This window comes from Salvia miltiorrhiza, chromosome 2 (assembly GCF_028751815.1).
Source record: "Salvia miltiorrhiza cultivar Shanhuang (shh) chromosome 2, IMPLAD_Smil_shh, whole genome shotgun sequence".
NCBI lineage: Eukaryota > Viridiplantae > Streptophyta > Magnoliopsida > Lamiales > Lamiaceae > Salvia > Salvia miltiorrhiza.
In genome coordinates this window covers 4,934,494-4,959,544 of record NC_080388.1, presented here as the reverse complement: position 1 = coordinate 4,959,544, position 25,051 = coordinate 4,934,494, and the positions used below count along the sequence as shown (strand labels likewise).

Here is a 25,051-nt window from a genome sequence, read left to right as displayed (position 1 = left end):
AATTCAACATCCAAATATTTCTGTAGCAAATAAACATTATATTAAAAGCATATTTGATTATAACAACATAATATTTAATTAAATGCTTACGAAGAATTCTGTATCCAATATGATAGTGGTCCTCTGATCAACACCGTCTATCAAGTCAGCCCGCGCGATCAACCTCGATCTCATCGTCATCATGTACATATCAACAGCCTGCACGTACTTAAATGTTAGTAATAAGTAAACAGACTCCAACATGATAACAACTACTTCAGAAATTAACCAACATTGGTCGTGAGGTCAGTCCTCGTGTTTTGCATCCCGGTCCAAAAGTTATATGGGAGACGGTGCCCGCTCTCTGCCACCAACACCGTCTGGTAGTGTCCACGGCGGCCAGCTTCCATCATACGCTCAAACCCGTCAACATATTGTTGCTCGACGGGTTTCGGCACGACGCTGTGCACGTATGGTGATCGAAGTGCAGCCGACGGGTTCTGTTGTCGCTGGCTTCTGCGTGGAACCTCTGGTGCACAAATACTGAGGGGAACAACAGCTACTGCCTCAGAAACTCCCTATAATTCACTTAAAACAGCACAAGTTAAACAATGTTGACATAATTTAAATGACTTGTAAATTTAATGCAACGACAACATACCCCACTATACTGCTTTCAATACTCGTGCATCTCTGCCTGAGAATATCCGGTATCTGTAAGGATCGGCATCGAAGAATGAGGCGGCTCAACCGGGTATGCTGAACTAGTGCCCTGCTCAGCCCACGAGTAGCGTGGCCCACCATAAGAACTCGACTCACCGAATGTGGGCAATTGGTGGACACCCATGTGCGGAGGCTGCACATCCCCAAAAGTAGTCGAGCCACCAAACGGAGCATGCTGCCACTGCGGGGTGTGCATGCCATCACCAGTAGTATGTCCCGCCTCTCGTGCAGGAGACTCGTGTGCAGGGGATCGGTGATGCGATGGGGCCTTTGAGGATGTACGCTGCGCCGGATCGGACTCGGGCTTGGGCTCGGGCTCGCGTCTCCTGTCAGAGTGAGATCGTGGAGCAGGTCTGGGCACATGAACATCAATGCTATGCGAGAATCGGCAACGCATAGCATCCAACTTCTCCTCGAACCAATTCTTAATCCTCGTGAACAGGCTGTCCTCCACATTCCTCGCTATCCGTCCCTCACTCTCGCGCATCATGTGCTGCATGCGTTGCCAATCCTACTCGCTCCACTGTGATGGTGCAGGAGCTCTACTCTCATCCTCGTGCCTAGGCCTCGGGGCTCTGTGACTGTGAGACCTTCGACCAGAATCTACGGGGTGATCTCCCCCGCTTTGATCGTGATGGCTGATGCTCGATGAGATGTCCACTACTTGTCCTCTCGGGCTCTTGCCAGTATCCTGTCTCGCACTGCGACGCCGTGGTTGATGCTCAATAGTAGGCTCATTGTCGCAGCCCGATTCCCGACACTAGTGATAGTGGGGTACGAGTATCGATACGACTATTTTTAAAAGAATAAAAGATAAGAAGAATAGGTCGAACATCAAGCGGAAGCTCGCATCAAAGCATGCTAAGGAAAATCATCATAAATGAACCCAAGGGTAAAATCGTCAACGTCGTTATAACTTTTTAATTATCAGGAATTTCACGAACAAAAACAAAACGGGTATAGCTCATTTTTCATAAGGAATCATAAAATGCAGAGTATCGCAGCAAAAGGCGAATCGATTACATGTATGAAGACACATAACCGTGAGTAAATTGCTTGATTTCAAAAGAAAACAAAGTATCTCAATCCTCAAGACTCTATTAACATGAAGGCAATACGAAAACATAATTATATCGATTGAAACGTTTCCCCCACTAGCACCAGACCAATCTCGCTCCTCGCTTAGCCTGCACATTTAGAAATACATGCAGGGCATGAGTACATAATACTCAGTGAGCAAACGCCGAAAAACAAGAAATGTGCTCTTAGAGCTATAGGTTTGAAACTTGCCCCATCTCAGCAATACACAGGAATAAATTTAGCGTAAATGAACCTGTGTAAGCAGTTTTAATAATCATGATATCATAAAGAAACGACTGCAGTCAAAGATCTCAACATGTATGCACCACATCTACAACTCGTTATTATCAAAGGTACTGAGAAGTAGGCCTCCCTCTCAAGTACCGTGACCGGCCGACCCGAAGACGGCTCACAGTCACCTCTGTGCACAAAATCCCGCTTGTGGCAGGACCGAATTCGTCTCAGTAGAGGGTAACACACAAGTCATTATCAACAAAAATCGGCAAGTCAAACAGTTCTCAAATATCATTTATCTCAAAGCATTTGATAAATTCATAACATCATCAAAACAGTTTCGAAAGCTCGTATGATATATGTATACTCAAAATATTGCCCACCTGAAGACCTTACTCAAACACTCCCGTCAAAGCGGAGTTACTTACTTCCTTGCTCTGCTCGTGTCTTCAGGGATCATCGTCATCATCGAAGGTTCATGTCATAAAATGAATCTCGATTAGAACTCAACGACAAAAACTCATGCCTTAACTCATGCTCTATCTTATATTCTATCTCTTGATCGACTCTACATAAACTTCTTCACTCATTTCAAATCCTTAAGTCCAAGGATAGGTTTCAAGAAAATCATGGTTCTAAGTCTCGATTTATCTCTCATATAAGACTCGTCTAATCTCATTAAAACACTTAAGCAACATAAACACATAAGGCACATAAGAAAATACAATCAAACATCAACAAATCATGTTCTGTTTTCCCACTGACTCAACTTCAAAATTTACCACGTTCTGACTCCGACATCTTCTGGACTCCAGACTCATACCAAAAGAAAGGTATTTGAGTCTAGTTTCATTCAAAAAAAAGTAGAGTCAGAAACTCCAAGTGGTTTGGGAGATATGGCGTTTTTACCACGGTCTACCATATTCGGCAGTTTTGAGCAATCGGAAACATTGATTTTTGAAAAATAGTAAACGTTGTCAAACGGAGCTCAAATTTGGTGGATATCTAGATCATACAGTAAGGTTGATACCATAAAAATTTGGAAAGCTAGATCACACAGGAAGCTACTGAAATGAATGACTTTGTCCCCTGTTCTCTGAAATTCCCGGTAGAAATGTGCAGATTTGGTTTTGTATTTTTTTAAAATAGTAAATCAAGTCCACATGACTTGAAATTTTACCGGTATGCTCAAGACTCATGTAGGGACATGCTGTAAAATTGTCAAAGCCATAAGACATCGACAACCCGTCGATCACAGTAGGTCAGTAGCCTACGAAAAAATCACCAAAACTCATCTCAAACTCTTAAATGCTCAATTCAACATTTCTTCAAAGAAAACCAATCAAAGTTCATTTTAAACACATATAACACTCAAAAACATTCAAAACATTTAAAATACTCATCATACTCAAATTAACTCTCCTCTTTTACATCTTAACTCAAATTTCAAGGAAAACGTTTCTACAAACGTATCAAGTCAATCCTCTTCTCAATTTCATGCTTAAAAACACTCAATCATTCAAAATGACCTCATACTTCATATAACTCATTTTATAAACATAAATCCCCTTTAATCATACCAACCAAACTTTAATAAAAACTCATATATTCACATAAACTCTCAACAAAACATGACAACTTCACAAAATGGTCATAAAGCAAATTAGACCTCATTTTATCAATTATTGACTTCTCAAAATATGAAAACTCAAAAACTCTCATAAACTAACTCAAGTCAAAATTTTACTTAGCTTCCAAAAGACTTAATCAAACATATTAAAACACCAACATCATGCTCAATTACACATATCTTAAGCCAAATCATTTATTAAACACATAGACAAGAAAGTCCCAATTTTTATTAAACTAAACTCTTTGAAATTTTATGAACTCACATGGATCTTTAATCTCATCATATATCTATTAATCTTAACCCATTTAACTCACATATAAACCATCAATTTACAAATTAGAGCATAGATACACATAGCCCTAATTTTAGTAAACTAACTCATATCAAAATCATCATTTGACATCATATACTCAATTTACTCCATCAATCATCATCATATACATCTCATAGACTCATTTATATCATCAATTTATCTATTAACTCATTGACTCAAAATTTCCCATTTTTGGGTAAACTAACTTCCATCGAAAATTCAATTCTCAAAGCATAGCTTTGCAAAACACACATCAATCATCACCAAACATATCATAGATCATTTTTCTCACCCCAATTCAAGGAAAGAAAAAGAAAATTTTTTGAAGGGTATAAGACCCATATTTTCGAAAATTTAGAGAAAAATGAAGGGGGTGGTTTTCTTGCTTCAAACTCTCAAGAATACTTATATATAATCTCAAACAAGTCTAATCTATGAATATGGAGATCACTTACCCAAACTTACACCCAAAACCAAACTTTCTCTCTCTAACTTTGAAGATCAAACTCCAAAGATCTTCTTGGATTCAAGGAGGTGGAAGTGTTTAGTGTAAGATTTAGAGGGTGATTTGTGTTTTTGGTGTGATTTTGTGAAGCTCCGAAGGTCTTGTTAATGGTTGTCAATGGTGGAAAGTAGAGAGATGAAGGGAGGGAGAAGGTGGTGATCGAAAATTTGGGGTGGAGTGAGAGAGAGAATTATCTTGAAAGATTTGAGAGGATTTTGCTAATCTTATAGAAGATTTGGCAATCTTAGTGAATATTGGCATTAATTGCCTTGATCTCTCTCTCTCATAATCTCTACACTCTCTCTAATCTCTACTCTCTAAATCTCTACTCTCTCAATCTCTACACTTAGTAAATTTTAGTAATTAGTCTCATACTTGGGAAATTAAAAATAAATCATGTGAGAAGGGTGATTAAATAATAATCACAAAAACTATGGAAATATTACTCATTAATAAAGTACCATAGTATAATTATTCATGTGATCAAAATAAAATAATTATAGCACTAATATTAGTGCACTCACTCAATTATAATATTCCTCATCATAGGAAAAATAATTTAAAAAAATATTATGCTTGGAAAAATTTCCATAAACCGGCATCATTCGATTTCTTGGTAAAAATAAGCCGCACTTTCTTTGGAAACTTAATAAAAATTCCCAAGTGCTAAGGTTTCAAATAAAAATCATAATAATATGGTCATATTGACACACGTCACAAAATCACATAATCACTCAGTCATGTAAATTCACATAACATCACATCAAAACAGTCGGCAGACTCAAATAAGCTAGACGTCTCTTTGACCGACTCAATTTATCAAGGTTTCTCACTCTTTCTTCCTCGACTCTATTTCCAACTCATTATTCCTATTTTTCTTAATAGGACAGTCAATCTCTAATAATTCAGTATCCGGTAACTCTATTCCCGGTAGTTGGAAATAAAATAAAATCTCAGCTCAATTCAATCAGCATCTCTATCTCAACTCATTTCTCCAATCTCATCACTCTAATTCCATCATCGGTTTATTCACTCGTATCTCTATTTAAAAGACAATCTGTCTTATCTGCTCATAAAAAAAAAAAATAGTCTCGTATTTCGACATCTCAGTACTCTTATTAGTGTTAAGACACTATCCCACAACATGAGGAAAAGTACGGGGTGTTACATCCTACCCCCCTTAAAAAAAATTTCGTCCCGAAATTTGAGTTATTCACCTTCGGGAAAAAGCTCTGGGTACTTCTCTTTCATCTTCTCTTCAACTTCCCATGTTGGTTCTTCTTGACTGTGATATCTCCATTGGATTTTTATCAAAGGAATCGATTCGTCCCTCAATTATTGGATCTTCCAGTCCTGCATAGCATCAGGTTTATCTCTTCGTAGCTCAAAACTGGTTCCAGGGACACTTCTTCTTGATAGATGACGTGTTTTGGATCAAACACGTACTTTCTCAATTGAGAAACATGGAAAACGTCATGGACGTTCGCGAAGCTCAGAGGCAACGCTAGCTTATAGGCTACATGGCCTACTTACTCTAATACATCATAAGGTCCTATATATCTCGGTTTGAGTTCTTGTTAACTCGAAAATAACATGCTCCCCGAGATAGGGAAAAACCTACACAATCATCATTTCTAACGTCAAAAGAATCTATCAGTGATTACTCAATTGTTGAGTTTTCTTTTCTCGATTTTGCTAATCGATTGCCATAACTCATGGCTAAGTGGTCTCACTTCTATTGTGGAAGTCTTTAATAGGTATAATTGTATAAGGTTGCCAAAGTGGCGCCTTCATGTGTTAACACGTTAAACATCCTTCTACGAATGATGCCATCTCTCGCTTCTTATTCTCCTATCAAAGCGTCGTTTCAGTCTTGGCACGTATTCATACTTTCCGCCTGTGCGGTGTAAAAGGTATCATGAGCTTTGCTCGAAATTTCGTTTTTCAGCTCTTCTTTATCAGGCACACACAGTCGCTCTCTTAAAACTAAGATGGCATTATCTGCCGCCTCTTGATACTTCTCTATTTTCTCGATTCGAATCTTCATTCGCAATCTTTCCATCTTCTCATCCTCTCTCTGAGCTGTGACTATTCTCGATCGTAGGTCAGGTATAACGTTCAGTGCAGAAATTATTATTTCTGTCGTTTGTGGTGGTATTACTACCTCCTAATTCATCTTCTCGAATTCCCTGATTAGGTTCACTTCTCGTGTAAGGAGAAATCTTAACTCTCCCTGATTCTTTCTGCTCAATGCGTCGGTTACAACGTTAGTTTTTTTTTCCAGGGTGATAATTTGCTTCTCGATCGTAATCCTGCACTAACTTTCATCATCTTCTTTATCGCATGTTCAGATCTTTTTGCTCAAGAATTATTTGAGACTTTTATGATCGGTGTATATCTCACATAGTGCTATGTAGAGACGGTGTCTCCAGATCTTCAAAGCAAGCACTACGGCTGCTAATTCTAAATCATGCGTTAGATAACTCATCTCGTGTGGTCTCTGTTGTCGCGAAGCATACGCTATAACTTTTCACTCTTGCATCAGTGCACACCTTGGACCATTTTTCGATGCATCAGTATAAACTGCATACTCTTGATCCGCTGGGGCAAAAGTAAGCCTCTTCTTTAGCTTTTGAAAACTTCGCTCGCATTCGTCCGTCCAAATGATCTTAACTTCTTTCTTTAGCAGGTGCGTCAATGGCTTAGCGATTTTCGAAAGGCCGCTAATAAAACATCGATAGTATCCTGCTAATCCCAGAAAACTGCGAATCTCGTGCGGTGTGGTTGGCGATCTCCATTCCTGTACCGCTTGAACTTTCGCTGGGTCTACCTCAATTCCTCTCGCGGAAACGATATGGCCAAGAAAATTAGTTTCTTTAAGCCAAAACTCGCATTTGCTAAACTTAGCATACAGCTTTTCCGCTCGTAATCTTTCCAACACGATCCTCAAATGCTCTTCGTGTTCTCGTTTACTCTTCGAGTAAATCAGGATATCGTCTATGAAGACTAACACGAACTTATCTAAGTATTCGTAAAAAACGCGATTCATGAGATCCATGAATACTGCCGGAGCATTCGTCAAACCGAAAGGCATAACTATAAACTTATAGTGTCCGTATCTTGTACGAAATGCCGTCTTCGGAACGTCTTCCGATCGTATCTTTAGTTGATGGTATCCCGTTCTCAAGTCAATCTTTGAAAAGGTGCTCGCTCCTTGTAGTTGATCGAACAGATCATCAATCCGGGGTAACGGATATTTATTCTTTAACGTCACTTTGTTCAACTTTCGATAATCGATACACAACCTCAAGTTTCCATTCTTCTTTTAACAAAAAGAACTGGTGCTTTCTACTCAAACGCGAACAGTCTCTGATGATGCGGTTGATTCGCCTGCGGGACTGGTAGTTGCCTTTCTGACTGATGTGGTCGGTAGGCTGGCTGTTGTCGCTGTGGTAGAGGTAGCGGTAGAGTTCCCTCCATTGCTTTGAGTTGCGGCCGAAACTGACTCGGTCGTTCTCCGCTTCCACTTTGCTGACGATTCGGACACTGGTTCGAGTAGTGCCCGACCCTTCCGCAGGTGTAACAGCTATTCTTTCTCATCTTGCGTTCTCTCCGACGTAATTTATTGCTCTTCGACAAAGCGATAACCCTTGCGGTCCTTGAAAAACTGCTGCTGGGGCAGCTGGGCCAATTATAAGGTTGTTCATCTCAGTTCTGATGTCGCGGTGGCGTATTTTGACTCTGCCACGGCTCCTTGGGGATCTTGACTTCGGTCGTCCCATTTTCTCTTTTCTTCTTGCCTGCATCCAGAAAAGGATGGATTGCACATCTGAGTGCTCTAACTCGTTTGGGTGCTGAAGCTCAAATCACGTTCTCTGGCTGCATTGCCAGTTCTATATCAAATGCTCTATTTAATGCTTCAGTACACATAACCGCATTCTGACTCGTTAAATCGTCTCGAACCTCTTATCTCAAACCTGATCGAAACAATCCTAACATCTTCTCGTTCATCTCTTCTTGATATGTGGCATACCGAACCAAGTCGCGAAACTGACGTTCGTATTCAGCTACGGTTTTATTGCCTTATCTCATATCATCAACTCTATTTGTTTCTTCGATCGGTTTCTCTTTCTCGGTAAAAGTCTAAGGGAACATATATCAACCTTAGAACTAATTCTCATAACTCACGAATCATAAGACTCTTACTCAACATCATACTATTTTCTCAATTCTCATAACTCATTGTCAAAGACATATTTCATGTCTATCAATGCAACATCAGCTCAAAACTCTACTCAAGCATAGAGACTCTCTGGTCATCGTCTTATAGACATATATATAAGGAAATTTTCTCTTTCGAGAGCTCTTACTAATTGCGGGGCATAACGTAAATAAAACATCCCCTAATACTACGACGATGCTACATCTATGCTAGTCGTCATCTCAGTCTACTATCGTGGAAAACATTATCTGCTCTAGTCTGTCATCTCGATCTCCTTGAATTTGCTGTTGCCTATTCTGGCTTAGCATCACTTCTTCTCATCCTCGAATTGGTTAGCTTTCTACATACTTGGCTAATAGAAGAAAATCCATAATCGAAAAGTTGTGCTCGTCCCGTAATAATATATTCTACGACTGCTGCCATAACTCGTGTTTCTTCCAAACACTCTTCTTATTATACCATCCTAGTTACCTAGACATTCCTAGCTCTTGTCGGATGTGGTAGGGAATAGGATGTGATGAATAAAATGTCTGATCTTGAACAAGACGAGCTCAAGTAATGGAATAATTCCATAATAGCCAGTGCTATTTCAAGGATAATGAATAAGTTAAAATCAAGGTAAGATCAAAAGCTAGAACAGAATCTAGAATGAAACTGAGATACGATATGATAGGAATAAATCAATACTCGAGGTAGAAACAATCCACTAAGTGGAAAATGAATATATTGTCCACTGTTAAAGCAAGGGGTAAAAATTTCCAACACAAACGGGTCAGGCTCAAATACAGTGGATCCGGAAAAATTTTCTCAATAGTAAATAGTTCTTCTCCTGTGGGAGTTCAAATGGATGCAGAAAAATTTAAATACGACCAAGCGGGATAGGGACTCAATAAGTCTACCCTCATGACTACTCTAGCGATAATACGCGCGGTCCCGGTGAAAGTACCTCTATTGCGAAGTACAATTGGTCAATAGTATTATGCATCCCATGAGGTCTCCATACTACGTTCGTCCTATTAAGGTCGTGTCTATAAATCGCGATGAAAACTCTAACTCTCGTCGTATTATCTCAACGGTTGGTTTCTCTGCTCCTCTCCTTCATCTTCTTCTCGGTTTATGTTCCTTCGGTTCCCTCTTCTTCTCGAAGGTATACTATAAAGGAAAAAGAGTTATATAACTATCGACTTCTAAACTAACCGTTCGTCATTACAAAATACAAATCCTCGTTTTTCTTACTTCACTCCTATATCTCATTTGTGATCTCAAAGTTCTCAAAATTCTCGTCTACTCTATTTCTCGTCTATCATCGTTCGTAATTCTCATCAATCTCTATTTCTCATTTATCATCAAGCCTCAACATCATCATCATTCTCAAAGCTCTGATAAAGATAGTGAAATTCACTAATCATCTACATCTCTGTATATATATATATATGGAAAATTGCCTCTCTCTCGAGGTCTTTTACAAAAGTAGGATCCTATGTACAAAGGTCCTAACACTAAAATGATGCTTTAACTATACAAGCATCATAGGTACTAAGCATCTATAGATCTATGCTATGTACACATACACACTATATTATGCCTCTCTACCTATATATATATACATATACGTATATATCAACTATGCATCTATACATATGTACGCGTCTACTAGATACACGTGATCGCTAGTCGTCGTCTCCTGAAATCCTGCTCGTCGCATCGTCAACCTCCATATCCTCACTCGGCTCCGTCTCCTGACTCTCGTACTCGTCGATTAGTCGGTAGATGCTATCATCGCTCGGCTCATCCTCGACGTCGGTGTCCATCATCGGACCATAAACCGGCACCTCGGGAACAGGTACCCATGTCTCGATTCCGTTGGCAGCGATATGACGCTGTAATGGCTGGGTCCGTCCGTGGCCGACCGTCATCTCTGGAGTTTTCTCATCCGGGTCCTCCTCATCACTGTTCAGGTGTACTGGCCGAGACCTTCCCTCCTGGGCGTCTCGGGACGGTGAATATAAAATCGAGTGTATATACGTCTGAAAAGCCAAAGTGCCCGGCTCAGGCAACGGGGCAACCCTCGGATAAGGATAAAAGGGCACATACTGTATCCGAGGCTCAACAGAAACAATCGGCTATACTAGCCTCAACATCTCTCCTCGTATTCCACATCAACTGCCTCGTACCAGAATTCATCATCTCAAACAATTTCGTCATTAAAACAATACATGACTCATTAGTGAATCAAACTCAGCTCTCAACAGGAAAGCAACAAGAAACAACATCAACCTCTTACCTCGTTAAGCCGGAGGAGATGGGGTGCTGGGGTTTCGTTTCAAACTGACTCTCTCAAACTAGCCTAAGAATTCAAATTAGGCTAGTACTCAATTTTAAAAGAGTAGAAACAATCAAAGGTTCAGCTCAGTCAAGCAATAGACTCAGAGCAGATGACCTGCTCTGATACCACCCTGTCGCAGCCCGATTCCCGACACTAGTGATAGTGGGGTACGAGTATCGATACGACTATTTTTAAAAGAATAAAAGATAAGAAGAATAGGTCGAACATCAAGCGGAAGCTCGCATCAAAGCATGCTAAGGAAAATCATCATAAATGAACCCAAGGGTAAAATCGTCAACGTCGTTATAACTTTTTAATTATCAGGAATTTCACGAACAAAAACAAAACGGGTATAGCTCATTTTTCATAAGGAATCATAAAATGCAGAGTATCGCAGCAAAAGGCGAATCGATTACATGTATGAAGACACATAACCGTGAGTAAATTGCTTGATTTCAAAAGAAAACAAAGTATCTCAATCCTCAAGACTCTATTAACATGAAGGCAATACGAAAACATAATTATATCGATTGAAACGTTTCCCCCACTAGCACCAGACCAATCTCGCTCCTCGCTTAGCCTGCACATTTAGAAATACATGCAGGGCATGAGTACATAATACTCAGTGAGCAAACGCCGAAAAACAAGAAATGTGCTCTTAGAGCTATAGGTTTGAAACTTGCCCCATCTCAGCAATACACAGGAATAAATTTAGCGTAAATGAACCTGTGTAAGCAGTTTTAATAATCATGATATCATAAAGAAACGACTGCAGTCAAAGATCTCAACATGTATGCACCACATCTACAACTCGTTATTATCAAAGGTACTGAGAAGTAGGCCTCCCTCTCAAGTACCGTGACCGGCCGACCCGAAGACGGCTCACAGTCACCTCTGTGCACAAAATCCCGCTTGTGGCAGGACCGAATTCGTCTCAGTAGAGGGTAACACACAAGTCATTATCAACAAAAATCGGCAAGTCAAACAGTTCTCAAATATCATTTATCTCAAAGCATTTGATAAATTCATAACATCATCAAAACAGTTTCGAAAGCTCGTATGATATATGTATACTCAAAATATTGCCCACCTGAAGACCTTACTCAAACACTCCCGTCAAAGCGGAGTTACTTACTTCCTTGCTCTGCTCGTGTCTTCAGGGATCATCGTCATCATCGAAGGTTCATGTCATAAAATGAATCTCGATTAGAACTCAACGACAAAAACTCATGCCTTAACTCATGCTCTATCTTATATTCTATCTCTTGATCGACTCTACATAAACTTCTTCACTCATTTCAAATCCTTAAGTCCAAGGATAGGTTTCAAGAAAATCATGGTTCTAAGTCTCGATTTATCTCTCATATAAGACTCGTCTAATCTCATTAAAACACTTAAGCAACATAAACACATAAGGCACATAAGAAAATACAATCAAACATCAACAAATCATGTTCTGTTTTCCCACTGACTCAACTTCAAAATTTAACACGTTCTGACTCCGACATCTTCTGGACTCCAGACTCATACCAAAAGAAAGGTATTTGAGTCTAGTTTCATTCAAAAAAAAGTAGAGTCAGAAACTCCAAGTGGTTTGGGAGATATGGCGTTTTTACCACGGTCTACCATATTCGGCAGTTTTGAGCAATCGGAAACATTGATTTTTGAAAAATAGTAAACGTTGTCAAACGGAGCTCAAATTTGGTGGATATCTAGATCATACAGTAAGGTTGATACCATAAAAATTTGGAAAGCTAGATCACACAGGAAGCTACTGAAATGAATGACTTTGTCCCCTGTTCTCTGAAATTCCCGGTAGAAATGTGCAGATTTGGTTTTGTATTTTTTTAAAATAGTAAATCAAGTCCACATGACTTGAAATTTTACCGGTATGCTCAAGACTCATGTAGGGACATGCTGTAAAATTGTCAAAGCCATAAGACATCGACAACCCGTCGATCACAGTAGGTCAGTAGCCTACGAAAAAATCACCAAAACTCATCTCAAACTCTTAAATGCTCAATTCAACATTTCTTCAAAGAAAACCAATCAAAGTTCATTTTAAACACATATAACACTCAAAAACATTCAAAACATTTAAAATACTCATCATACTCAAATTAACTCTCCTCTTTTACATCTTAACTCAAATTTCAAGGAAAACGTTTCTACAAACGTATCAAGTCAATCCTCTTCTCAATTTCATGCTTAAAAACACTCAATCATTCAAAATGACCTCATACTTCATATAACTCATTTTATACACATAAATCCCCTTTAATCATACCAACCAAACTTTAATAAAAACTCATATATTCACATAAACTCTCAACAAAACATGACAACTTCACAAAATGGTCATAAAGCAAATTAGACCTCATTTTATCAATTATTGACTTCTCAAAATATGAAAACTCAAAAACTCTCATAAACTAACTCAAGTCAAAATTTTACTTAGCTTCCAAAAGACTTAATCAAACATATTAAAACACCAACATCATGCTCAATTACACATATCTTAAGCCAAATCATTTATTAAACACATAGACAAGAAAGTCCCAATTTTTATTAAACTAAACTCTTTGAAATTTTATGAACTCACATGGATCTTTAATCTCATCATATATCTATTAATCTTAACCCATTTAACTCACATATAAACCATCAATTTACAAATTAGAGCATAGATACACATAGCCCTAATTTTAGTAAACTAACTCATATCAAAATCATCATTTGACATCATATACTCAATTTACTCCATCAATCATCATCATATACATCTCATAGACTCATTTATATCATCAATTTATCTATTAACTCATTGACTCAAAATTTCCCATTTTTGGGTAAACTAACTTCCATCGAAAATTCAATTCTCAAAGCATAGCTTTGCAAAACACACATCAATCATCACCAAACATATCATAGATCATTTTTCTCACCCCAATTCAAGGAAAGAAAAAGAAAATTTTTTGAAGGGTATAAGACCCATATTTTCGAAAATTTAGAGAAAAATGAAGGGGGTGGTTTTCTTGCTTCAAACTCTCAAGAATACTTATATATAATCTCAAACAAGTCTAATCTATGAATATGGAGATCACTTACCCAAACTTACACCCAAAACCAAACTTTCTCTCTCTAACTTTGAAGATCAAACTCCAAAGATCTTCTTGGATTCAAGGAGGTGGAAGTGTTTAGTGTAAGATTTAGAGGGTGATTTGTGTTTTTGGTGTGATTTTGTGAAGCTCCGAAGGTCTTGTTAATGGTTGTCAATGGTGGAAAGTAGAGAGATGAAGGGAGGGAGAAGGTGGTGATCGAAAATTTGGGGTGGAGTGAGAGAGAGAATTATCTTGAAAGATTTGAGAGGATTTTGCTAATCTTATAGAAGATTTGGCAATCTTAGTGAATATTGGCATTAATTGCCTTGATCTCTCTCTCTCATAATCTCTACACTCTCTCTAATCTCTACTCTCTAAATCTCTACTCTCTCAATCTCTACACTTAGTAAATTTTAGTAATTAGTCTCATACTTGGGAAATTAAAAATAAATCATGTGAGAAGGGTGATTAAATAATAATCACAAAAACTATGGAAATATTACTCATTAATAAAGTACCATAGTATAATTATTCATGTGATCAAAATAAAATAATTATAGCACTAATATTAGTGCACTCACTCAATTATAATATTCCTCATCATAGGAAAAATAATTTAAAAAAATATTATGCTTGGAAAAATTTCCATAAACCGGCATCATTCGATTTCTTGGTAAAAATAAGCCGCACTTTCTTTGGAAACTTAATAAAAATTCCCAAGTGCTAAGGTTTCAAATAAAAATCATAATAATATGGTCATATTGACACACGTCACAAAATCACATAATCACTCAGTCATGTAAATTCACATAACATCACATCAAAACAGTCGGCAGACTCAAATAAGCTAGACGTCTCTTTGACCGACTCAATTTATCAAGGTTTCTCACTCTTTCTTCCTCGACTCTATTTCCAACTCATTATTCCTATTTTTCTTAATAGGACAGTCAATCTCTAATAATTCAGTATCCGGTAACTCTATTCCCGGTAGTTGGAAATAAAATAAAATCTCAGCTCAATTCAATCAGCATCTCTATCTCAACTCATTTCTCCAATCTCATCACTCTAATTCCATCATCGGTTTATTCACTCGTATCTCTATTTAAAAGACAATCTGTCTTATCTGCTCATAAAAAAAAAAAATAGTCTCGTATTTCGACATCTCAGTACTCTTATTAGTGTTAAGACACTATCCCACAACATGAGGAAAAGTACGGGGTGTTACACTCATTGTGGTCCCCACCACTGTAGCGCGCCCGAGCCTGCCTATGACCGAAGACTCCCGGCTCTGGTACTCGAACCCCTGGCCCGGCATTGACGCCTGCCACCGATAGCCAGTAATGCGTCGTGGCCTCGTACTCATCGGGTCTCATCTCCCATATCCCGTTCTCCTAGAAACAAAAAATATGTAGTTAAACATTAATATTCATAAAATAAAATAATATTAACAAATAAACAACTAAATTATTACCTCTGTCTCAAATAAACTCTGTAACCCATCGGCCTTGCTCTTCACGAACGTCCACCTCTTGAATCTAGGTGGTGAAGCACTGAATCACCAACACCTAAACTAGAAGATTGATAGTAGATAGATCGGAACCTGAAATAAATAGACGGACGGATGTTTCTTTTACTCTTCAATGGAATAGTCCTTTACAGATACCAAAGCATACATGTAAAACTTGAGAGAAAAGATCGGTCCCTTCTATTATTACAGACATGCTATTTATAAGAGATGGAGAGGAGAGGGTAAGATTGTCTTTTCCTTCATGGCACGTGCTCGGTACGTCCTTGGCGTCGTTGTCACTAGTGGTTGTCCTTGCTCCAACGGCCTTGCAGCTTTTGTATCCTTCAGAAAGTAGTTGGGAGCTCTTCACTCGTGCCGTCATCTCTAGGTGTTGAAGCCTGCGCTGCCTTCTCCAAGGAGTGCTAGTGCTGCGCCGCCCTCTCTTAGGGTGGTGGTGACTGCGCTGCTCCTTCTAGGGGTGGAATGACTGTGCCGCTCCTTCAGGGGTGAATAACTGCGCTGCCCCTTCAGGGGGTAGAATAACTGCGCTACCCCTTCAGGGGGTGGAATGACTGCGCTGCTCTTTCAGGGGGTGGAATAACTGCGCTGCCCCTTCAGGGGGTGGAATGATTGCGCTGCTCTCTCAAAGGGGCGCTGAGATCTCCGTTCTTTGTCCTGCACTGTTAGTTTCCCTATTTTGTGCGATAATCATTAAGGCAGTAGATACTTCATATTGGTAACATATGGAATATGGGTCGTGTGCTGCGCTGATGAGGACCTTATCCCTCATCAGCTACTCCCCCCCTTATTCTACGAAAAGAAGTAGATTTTCACGTGAATTTTCGTAGATGAAAAGTGTTTGCTTTGAGGTATGGAAGAATAGCCGATATCAGGGAAGGCACTGAGTGAACCTGCGCAGGAGGGCCTCGTATCGCCGCCTGCGCTGACTGCCATGGTACAGAACTTGTCCCATCGCATTTAATGTGATCTGATGTTTTTGAGTACTTTGTGACGTCCTTCCACGCTTCTACTTTTGTGAGGGTGAGATCTCGACCCTCCGTTTTCACCCACCATTCTGGGATGAAATCCCAACCTTCCATTTTCCTTTCACATATCCCAACCCTAATGATTATTCTCCCTCCTTTCCCTCGATTCAAATTCCCCTCTTATAAATACCCCCCATCACCTTCATCTTCTTCTTCTTCTTCTCCTTCTCCGAACTTCCTTTCAGATTTTTCCGGTTTCTTCGATCTCTCGTCGTCCCCAGTTTCCTTGTTAGGCTTCCCCTTCGACCATCACTTCTTCTACCAGGTTAGGTTCTCCCTTCCTCCATTATCCCTTGCGGCCTGCTCGCTTCCTCTCGGTTGTGTTGTTGCGTGTCTGTTTTCTTTTTGTTTTGTGTGTTTTTTTTTCGTGCGTTCGCCATGGCCACCGTAGGTGCCAGACAACAACAAATAAATGAGGCGGATGATATGACGTGCCAAGGTTGTCGTTTTCCTCGTTCCACCATCTCCACTGCCCAAATGGCGGAAGTACGGGGGTTATTACGCATTAAGCCGGATGATCGTGAACTGAAAATCCGGATGCAGCGGGAATCCGACGATATACCTGATGCGGACGGGCAATGGCGCCCGGACACCATCCATATTTGGCATGCGCAGGTGAAGGCGGGTCTGCGCTTACCCCCTTCCCCTTTTCTTGTGGGGATATGTGAGCGATTCGGGATCTCCTTTTTTCAGATCTCCCCTTCTTCTCTCCGTAGGGCCCATATTCTACATATCCTTTGCGCTGCTAATAACTACCCCCATAGTGTAGAGTTGTTTCACCAGACCCACATCCTAAAAAAGACCGATTGTCACTACAACTTTACTGCCAAGCCAAAGATGAACTTGACATTCCTAGGTAATCTTCATTCTAGAGATAAGAAATTTCGTGACAAGTATTTCTTTGTACAAGTGCGGAATGGGACTTGGGCGGACTGCGCAGGGACTAACGAGGTGGAGTGGCATCGGATGAAGCACTCCTCTCCCCCAAATAGAAAACCCCTAGGTAAACTAGAAATTGCCTTCATCGATCTCCTGGGCCAAGCCTTTGCTAACAAAGATTTTGATGTCCTTAAACTAATCGCTTCTCCCTCTGTCTTGGCTGGGGCTGGCCTCTTCTCCCGTTATCCCCAAACCTCCATCGGTATATTCCAAATGTTTGTATCGTCTTTCGTGCTGAAATTTTTCATTTCCTAATCATTCTCCTTCCTGCGCAGGTATGTGGAGGTCTGCTGAGCACGGTGCCATTGCTTCATTCAGTTTTCTTCCCGATCCTGCTGTTGAGGGAGACACTACCCCGCAGACTGGGTCGGCGCAGCATGTGTCCCCTGAGTCTTTCAATCCTGGGCGGCCCCGTCCGGGTTCGTCTGCTGCTGACATTCAACCTCTTCAACTCCACGACGAAGGTGATGCGAGTTCCGCTGAGGGTACTCGTAAGCGTCGCAAGACTCAACAGGTAGTCTCATCCAAGAAGAGAAAGGTCCCTGCTTCTGGTGCCGAGAGTAAGGATTCTTTCGAAGCCTTACTCGATGATGTGCCTCATCAAGCTGCGCCGGCAAGGGAGGGGTCTGACTCCGTTGTGGAGATTCCAGGCCCTCGTGCTTTGAAAGATTTGACCGGTCAGGAGTGCCGATCCCAGATGGAATCGCAGATCGCCTCTGTCGACCTGCGCAGGTACGATGTCATGAACATGGGGGACCTGGCCTTTGACATGTGCTTGGGCGTAGAGCAGGTAAGCTATGCGTGTTCTTGCTTTTATGACATTACTATTGTGCGGATATTTTATTCATGCCCTGGATTGTGATTGCGTCTGCGCAGTTGCGGGTGAAGTGCTTGTCGGCCTCCCGACATATGACCCGGGCAGCTGCTGATCTTCATGAGAAGGAGGGGGAACTCATGGCCTCTCTGGCTGATAATACTGAGTTACGGGAACAGCTGCGCCAAGCTCAGGCTGAGCTGTCCAAGATGAAGGTGGAGAAGGAGTCCCTCAAGACTGAGCTCGCTCGTGTGTCCCAGAGCAAAGATGAAGAACTCAAGGCTCTCAAGCATGAGATGTCGGAGGAGTGCTGGGCAAAGTTGAATCAAATGAAGACAACGATTGCCGATCAAGAAAACCAAGCCTTCATGCGGGGGATACAAGAGTTTCGCCAACAATACTTCCTGACTGTGCGTGGTCAATTGTTCCTGCGCTATATGTTAGAGGATTCTCTTCAAGCTTTTCGTCGTTCCCCTGACATGCTCCTCTTGATGGGGCCTGCCATGCAGTTCTTGGTTAAGGAAGGCAGTCGGCTCGCTCTTGACCAGGTGGAAGCGACGCTTGAACAGCGCAGCAAGTTTGATTTTAAGGCAGTGCTGGATCAAGTGGATGACACCAGTCTAAATGGGCTGTTGGGCGTCGATCCTTCCGCCCCTTCGACTCCTGGTTGGTGGCTTCCTGTTTTGGATAAAGCCCTCCAGCTCTTTCCTAGGGATGAGACGAAGGACGCCCTACCTGCGGCGCCGGTGATTCGATCTCCCTATCTGAATGAGCTGCGCAGCCATATGCGTTCTCCTCGAGGTAACTATCCCGGGGGGAACTTGGTCTACCCTCCTCCAACTTCCTCCTCGGTCGTGCCCGACTCTCAGGGCCAAAAGGGGTCTACCTCCCGAGCGGCGCAGGTTGGGACGGAAGTTGTGGTAACAGAGGCTGCGCAGGAGGAGGTCGTGTTTCAGCTGCCGGTGGTGACGGATCCGGTGATCGAGGAGATCGCGCAGCCTACCTTTGTTGAAGATCCCCCTGTCGAGGAGTTCATCGTGGATCCTCCTTCTTCTCCCCAACGCCTTGACTGAACAACTCCCTTTTATGTTTCTTTTATTTGTAAAAGATTGTTCTTTTTGTAGGCATTATCCCAATTGTAAAGTTTCTTTTGAACCCATTTTATATAATCGTATGGTTTGATCTTCTTGAATGCTCTGGATGGTGTTATTTTATTTTGTATAACCGTATTTCGTGTTTGTCTTCATGACCTCCTACTTCTCTGTGAATATGATCGTCATTTTGTTAAGTCTTCATGTGTTCATGAAGAATTTTGTTTTAAGTTTTTAGTTCTCTATTTTTCTATCATTTATGCAGCCATTGTGTATCCCTCTTTTAAGCATTCGTTGTCTCGTTTTCTGCGCAGTCGTATTTGCACGTCCACTATCCCCTCGGTCTGCGCAGTCATATCTGCGCGTCCACTATCCCTTTGTTCTGCGCAGTTATATCTGCGCGTCCACTATCCCTTTGTTCTGCGTAGTCGTCTTCTTGATATCCTGGCATTTCTTTTTGAGTGATAGTGCTATTTTCTTTCTTTAGATCCTTGGTGATAGATTCCCTTGAATAGTTTCCCTCAAGATGGTACACCCCTAAGGTGGAACACAGATGGTACACCCCCGCAGAGCGACCCTTAAGATGGTACACCCTTAAGATGGAACACAGATGGTACACCCCCGCAGAGCGACCCTTAAGATGGTACACCCTTAAGATGGAACACAGATGGTACACCCCCGCAGAGCGGCCCTCAAGATGGTACACCCTTAAGATGGAACACAGATGGTACACCCCCGCAGAGCGGCCCTCAAGATGGTACACCCTTAAGATGGAACACAGATGGTACACCCTCGCAGAGCGGCCCTCAAGATGGTACACCCTTAAGATGGAACACAGATGGTACACCCCCGCAGAGCGGCCCTCAAGATGGTACACCCTTAAGATGGAACACAGATAGTACACCCCCGCAGAGCGGCCCTCAAGATGGTACACCCTTAAGATGGAACACAGATGGTACACCCCCGCAGAGCGGCCCTCAAGATGGTACACCCTTAAGATGGAACACAGATGGTACACCCCCGCAGAGCGGCCCTCAAGATGGTACAAATTCAGTGCTGGTGTGTGTTTAGGTGTTATGCAAGTAAGAGAAGGTTTCCCTAAACCATGAAATCCATTTTATTAAGATGTCCATGGCCCAAACCTCATTAAAACCCAGTGGGAAAAAGAGTGTTTGGTCTACATGATGGAAACTGAAAAGAATACTCACACGTAGAATTTCTTAAGGTTACTTATGTTCCATGGCCTGGTCAAGGGCCGCCCTCCTTGATCTGCTAGATGATAAGCTCCTCCCCCCAGGACCTCCGTGATAACAAAAGGACCTTCCCAGTTGGCTTCAAATTTCCCTACGGGCTTCAATGCGTCTGCCCGTTTGAGTACTAAGTCTCCTTTCCCAAGTCTGCGCAGCTTTACCTTCTTGTCGTAACCAGCTTTGATGATACTTTTGTATTTTGCCGCCCTCACTTGTGCTTCCTCTCTCTGTAACTCAATCAAATCCAAGTCGAGTCGGCGCAATTCCTCATTCTGTGCAGTGTCATAGGTAGTAATCCGATGAGATTCCAGCCTTACCTCAGCAGGCACCACAGCGTTCGACCCGTATACTAAAGTGAAAGGAGCCTCTCCGGTTGCGGTTTTCGGGCTGGTTCTAAGTGCCCATAACACTGTATCTAGCTCCTCAACCCATCGTCCCCTGCTTCGTTCGAGTCTCTTCTTGATCCCTTCACATATGGTGCGATTTGCCAATTCTACCTGTCCGTTGGCTTGAGGGTGGGCTACTGACACAAATTTCTGTGTGATGTCCATCCGAGAACAAAAATCTTCGATCTTCTTGCTCGTGAACTGGGTTCCGTTGTCCGAAACCAAAATCCTTGGCACCCCATATCGACAACAGATGTTCTTCCATATGAATTTTTCCACTGTGTTATCATCGATTTTGGTGACAGCTTCCGCCTCGATCCACTTAGAGAAGTAGTCTACGGCAACTATGAGGAAGCACTTGCCTCCCGGAGCGGTTGGTAATTTACCCACAATGTCGATTCCCCATTTGTCGAAAGGATGCGCAGCATGCATGATCCCCATTTCTTCCCCTGGTATATTGATTTTGGGGGCGTGTTTTTGACAAGCCTCGCATTTTTGCACGAAGGCCTTCGATTCTTTGCTAATTCCAGGCCAGTAGAATCCTGCTCTGATTATCTTTCTTGTCAAATCCCAATGTCCACCATGGTTACCGCAGCACCCTTGATGGATCTCCTTTAAGGCAAATTGTGCTTCTTCGGGGGCCAGGCATTTCAAAAACGGGTGTGTGAAGGACCTCTTATAGAGCTGATCGCCAATGATGCAGTAATTCTCGTATTTGGCATATCTCGAAGTATCCTCTTTCATCCGTTTACCATTTCTCAGATAGTATATGATGGGCGTTCTCCAGTCATCCTTAGTTTCGATGTTGCACACTTGCGCAGCCATTTCTCTCTTAGGTTCGAATACCAAGGTAATGTCCTCCCTCCAGGTTTGTTCGACTGCGCTGGCCATTCTAGCCAGGAGGTCCGCTCGCTGATTTTCCTCTCTCGGCACTTGCTGTATTTCGAGTTTCTCAAACTTCATCCCTATCTCTTGGACCTTGTTAAAGTACTGCTTCATTCTTTCTTCTTTTATCTCGTAGCCTCCATTCAACTGTTGTGCCACCAATTGAGAGTCGGTTTTGATCACCACATTGTCGGCTCTGAGCTCCCGGAGTATGTGAGATGTTCTCAACACTGCCTCATATTCAGCTTCGTTATTAGATAGCTTATCCTCGAACTTGATAGCAAATTGATAGACTTTCCCTTCAGGCGAGGTGATGTAGATTCCCACCCCACACCCTTCTTTGGTGACCGATCCATCGACCTGCGCTACCCATGGTCCCCTCATAGGCCACCGTGTTGCCTCTTGAATAAAATCCGCTAGTGCCTGTGCTCTGATGGCAGTGCGCGGCTCGAACTCGACCTCATACTCCCCCAGTTCTATAGCCCATTTCACCATCTTTCCCGCCAGATCGGGTCGTCCCAGGATTTGTCTGAATGGTATTATTGTCCTCACAATGACCTTGTGTGACAAGAAGTATGGCCTTAACTTTCTGGCCGTGATCATGATCGTGTATGCGGTCTTCTCGACTTCGGTGTAGCGCAGCTCCGCACCCTGGATGACCTTGCTTACAAAGTATATGGGTTTTTGTTGCCGATTCTCCTCCCGGACCAGCACTGAGCTCAGAGATTCAACTCCCACGGAGATGTATAAGTATAATGGTTCCCCCGGAGAGGGTTTTGTCAATACTGGTAGTTTGGTCAGGTAAGCTTTTAGGTCTTCGAATGCTCTTTGGCACTCACCACTCCATTCAAACCGACTTCCTTTCCGTAGAACCTTGAAGAACGGGAGACTTCGCTCAGCTGAGCGTGAAATGAACCGACTCAACGCGGTAATTCGCCCATTGAGTGTTTGGATTTCTTTGACATTCCTGGGTGAGGTCATGTTCAGAATAGCTTTAACTTTGTCATCGAATGTGCACTTAGCAGGATTGAGCATGAGTTTATTCTTGCGGACTACTGAGAAGGTTTCCTCCAGATCGGCCACGTGGGAGCTGGCCTTAATGCTGCGCACCAACATGTCGTCGACATATACCGAGATATTTCTCCTCAGCTGTGTTCTGAAAATTTTGTCCATCATACGCTGGTATGTGGCCCCTGCATTCTTGAGGCCGAAGGGCATGCTTTCCCACCCGAAGACTCCTGTGCATACTGCAAAGGCGGTTTTGGTTACATCATCCGGATGCATCTTTACCTGATGATATCCTTGGTATGCATCCATCATGGACAAGAGTTCACACCCTGAAGTAGCATCCACCAGTTGATCTATTCGAGGGAGCGGGTAACAGTCCTTAGGGCAAGCTGCGTTGAGGTCTCTGTAGTCCACACACATTCTCCACACCTTGACTTTCTTTTCTACCATGACTGCATTAGATATCCATTCGGGATATTGGATTTCCACGATATGTACTGCCTCTAGGAGGGCTTGGACCTGTTCCCGAATAGCTGCATCCTTCTCCGCGCCAAAGTGTCTTGTTTTCTGTCTGACTGGTTTAACCATCGGGTCCACATTAAGACGATGTTCGGCTAGCTCTCTGTTTATCCCTTTAAGATCAGAAGTGTTGAATGCGAATACATCTGCGTTCCTGCGCAGGCATGCGGTAACTTCCCTTTGAAGGATTGGTGCCATTCCCGCTCCAATTCTGGTAGTGTATCCTTCCCTGTCAGGGAAAAGTTCAATGAGCAAGCATGCATCACTCGTGGAAACGAGTGGCTGTTTATCAACTCCATCTCCGAGTTCCATGATTTCTCTGCGTTCGGGGTTTGACGCGGTAACTATCCCCATCTTCTCCTTTCTCTGATCATTAGGTTCCCCTGGGATTTTTGCTTGCTTTCGTTTCTGCTTTCGAGTGTTGGGGTCGTCTCCAACACTATCATTCTGTTGAGTTAGTGTTTGCACATGACATTGCTTCGATGTAGCTTGATCCCCCCACACCTCCCCAATTCTTCCACCGTCCATTGGAAACTTCATTTTGAGGTAGAATGTGGAAACTACTGCCTTGAAGGTGTTAAGCGCGGGCCGCCCCAAGATGATGTTGTACATGGGTTTCAGAGCGTCTATGATCAAGAATCTGATTGTTCTGGTTTTATAACCCTGCGATCGTCCCAAGGTAACTGGCAGTTCTACCATTCCGATTGGTACTACTGATTCTCCTGAGAATCCATAGAGTGGTGCATTCGTTGGTTCAACATTGACATCCGAGCCAAGGGCCTTCCAGCAGTTCCAGTACACAATGTTCACCGCACTGCCTGAGTCCACGAAAACTCGGTGGACCAGGCATCCAGCCACGTCTGTTGAGAAGACTAAGGCGTCATCATGAGGGTACATTAACGGTCTAGCATCTTCCGGTCCAAAGGATATGGTGGGTTCGCTGGCTGCGCTGGTGATAGCCATGACCTTAGAGTTAAAGTGTCCTGTTCTCACAGCCCTGACAAGTTGTTTCTTCGCTCTGTTTGATGTGGGCATACCGTTTTCTCCAACGATCATATGAATTTCCCTCTGGAAAGGTGGTCGTTCTGGTGCCTCATTCCTTAATTCTCTTTCCCGCCTGTCATCTGGGTCATTCCTTCTCTCCCCCCCATCACGCCTATGGTTATCCCGGTCACAGTTGTGCCGTTCTCCGTTCATTGCTCTCGGGGGTCCAGTGACGAATCTGTCTAGTCGACCTTGTCTCACCAATATCTCCAACTGATTCATCAGGTGTCCGCAATTTGCGGTTGTGTGCCCATAAGCGTTATGGTATTCACATAATTGGTCATTTTTTTCCTGGTTTGGGATCACCGCGGGTATAATTCCATGGGGCTCGGAACCAAGCTTCATCTTTGACAAGATGGAAAATCTCGTCAGCAGGCCTGTCCAAAGGGTGACGCTCATGTGTATCCCCACCTCTGTTGCGTCGATCTGGCTGCGCAGGTCTCGGG

The 25,051-nt window shown here is 42.4% G+C and overlaps 1 protein-coding gene and 2 long non-coding RNA genes across 3 annotated transcripts; all 3 read right to left on the bottom strand.

The window, feature by feature from the left end:
- Positions 1-1,647: 1,647 nt before the first annotated feature.
- Positions 1,648-4,927, bottom strand: LOC131012789 (uncharacterized). The gene is made up of 3 exons (XR_009097444.1): positions 4,418-4,927; positions 2,400-2,463; positions 1,648-1,889 (listed from the first exon to the last, which is right to left on the bottom strand). It is a non-coding gene; the product is annotated as an uncharacterized LOC131012789 (long non-coding RNA).
- A 6,426-nt stretch (positions 4,928-11,353) lies between these two features.
- LOC131012787 (uncharacterized) lies at positions 11,354-14,633 on the bottom strand. The gene is made up of 3 exons (XR_009097443.1): positions 14,124-14,633; positions 12,106-12,169; positions 11,354-11,595 (listed from the first exon to the last, which is right to left on the bottom strand). It is a non-coding gene; the product is annotated as an uncharacterized LOC131012787 (long non-coding RNA).
- A 6,084-nt stretch (positions 14,634-20,717) lies between these two features.
- LOC131007881 (uncharacterized) lies at positions 20,718-24,827 on the bottom strand. The gene has a single exon (XM_057934793.1). The coding sequence runs from the start codon at positions 24,825-24,827 to the stop codon at positions 20,718-20,720; it is 4,110 nt and encodes a 1,369-aa protein (XP_057790776.1).
- Positions 24,828-25,051: the final 224 nt, after the last annotated feature.

What these genes read in the sequence shown, in the direction of transcription:
- LOC131007881 (XM_057934793.1), bottom strand. Translation starts at nt 24,827, where the DNA reads ATGAATCAGTTGGAGATATTGGTGAGACAAGGTCGACTAGACAGATTC.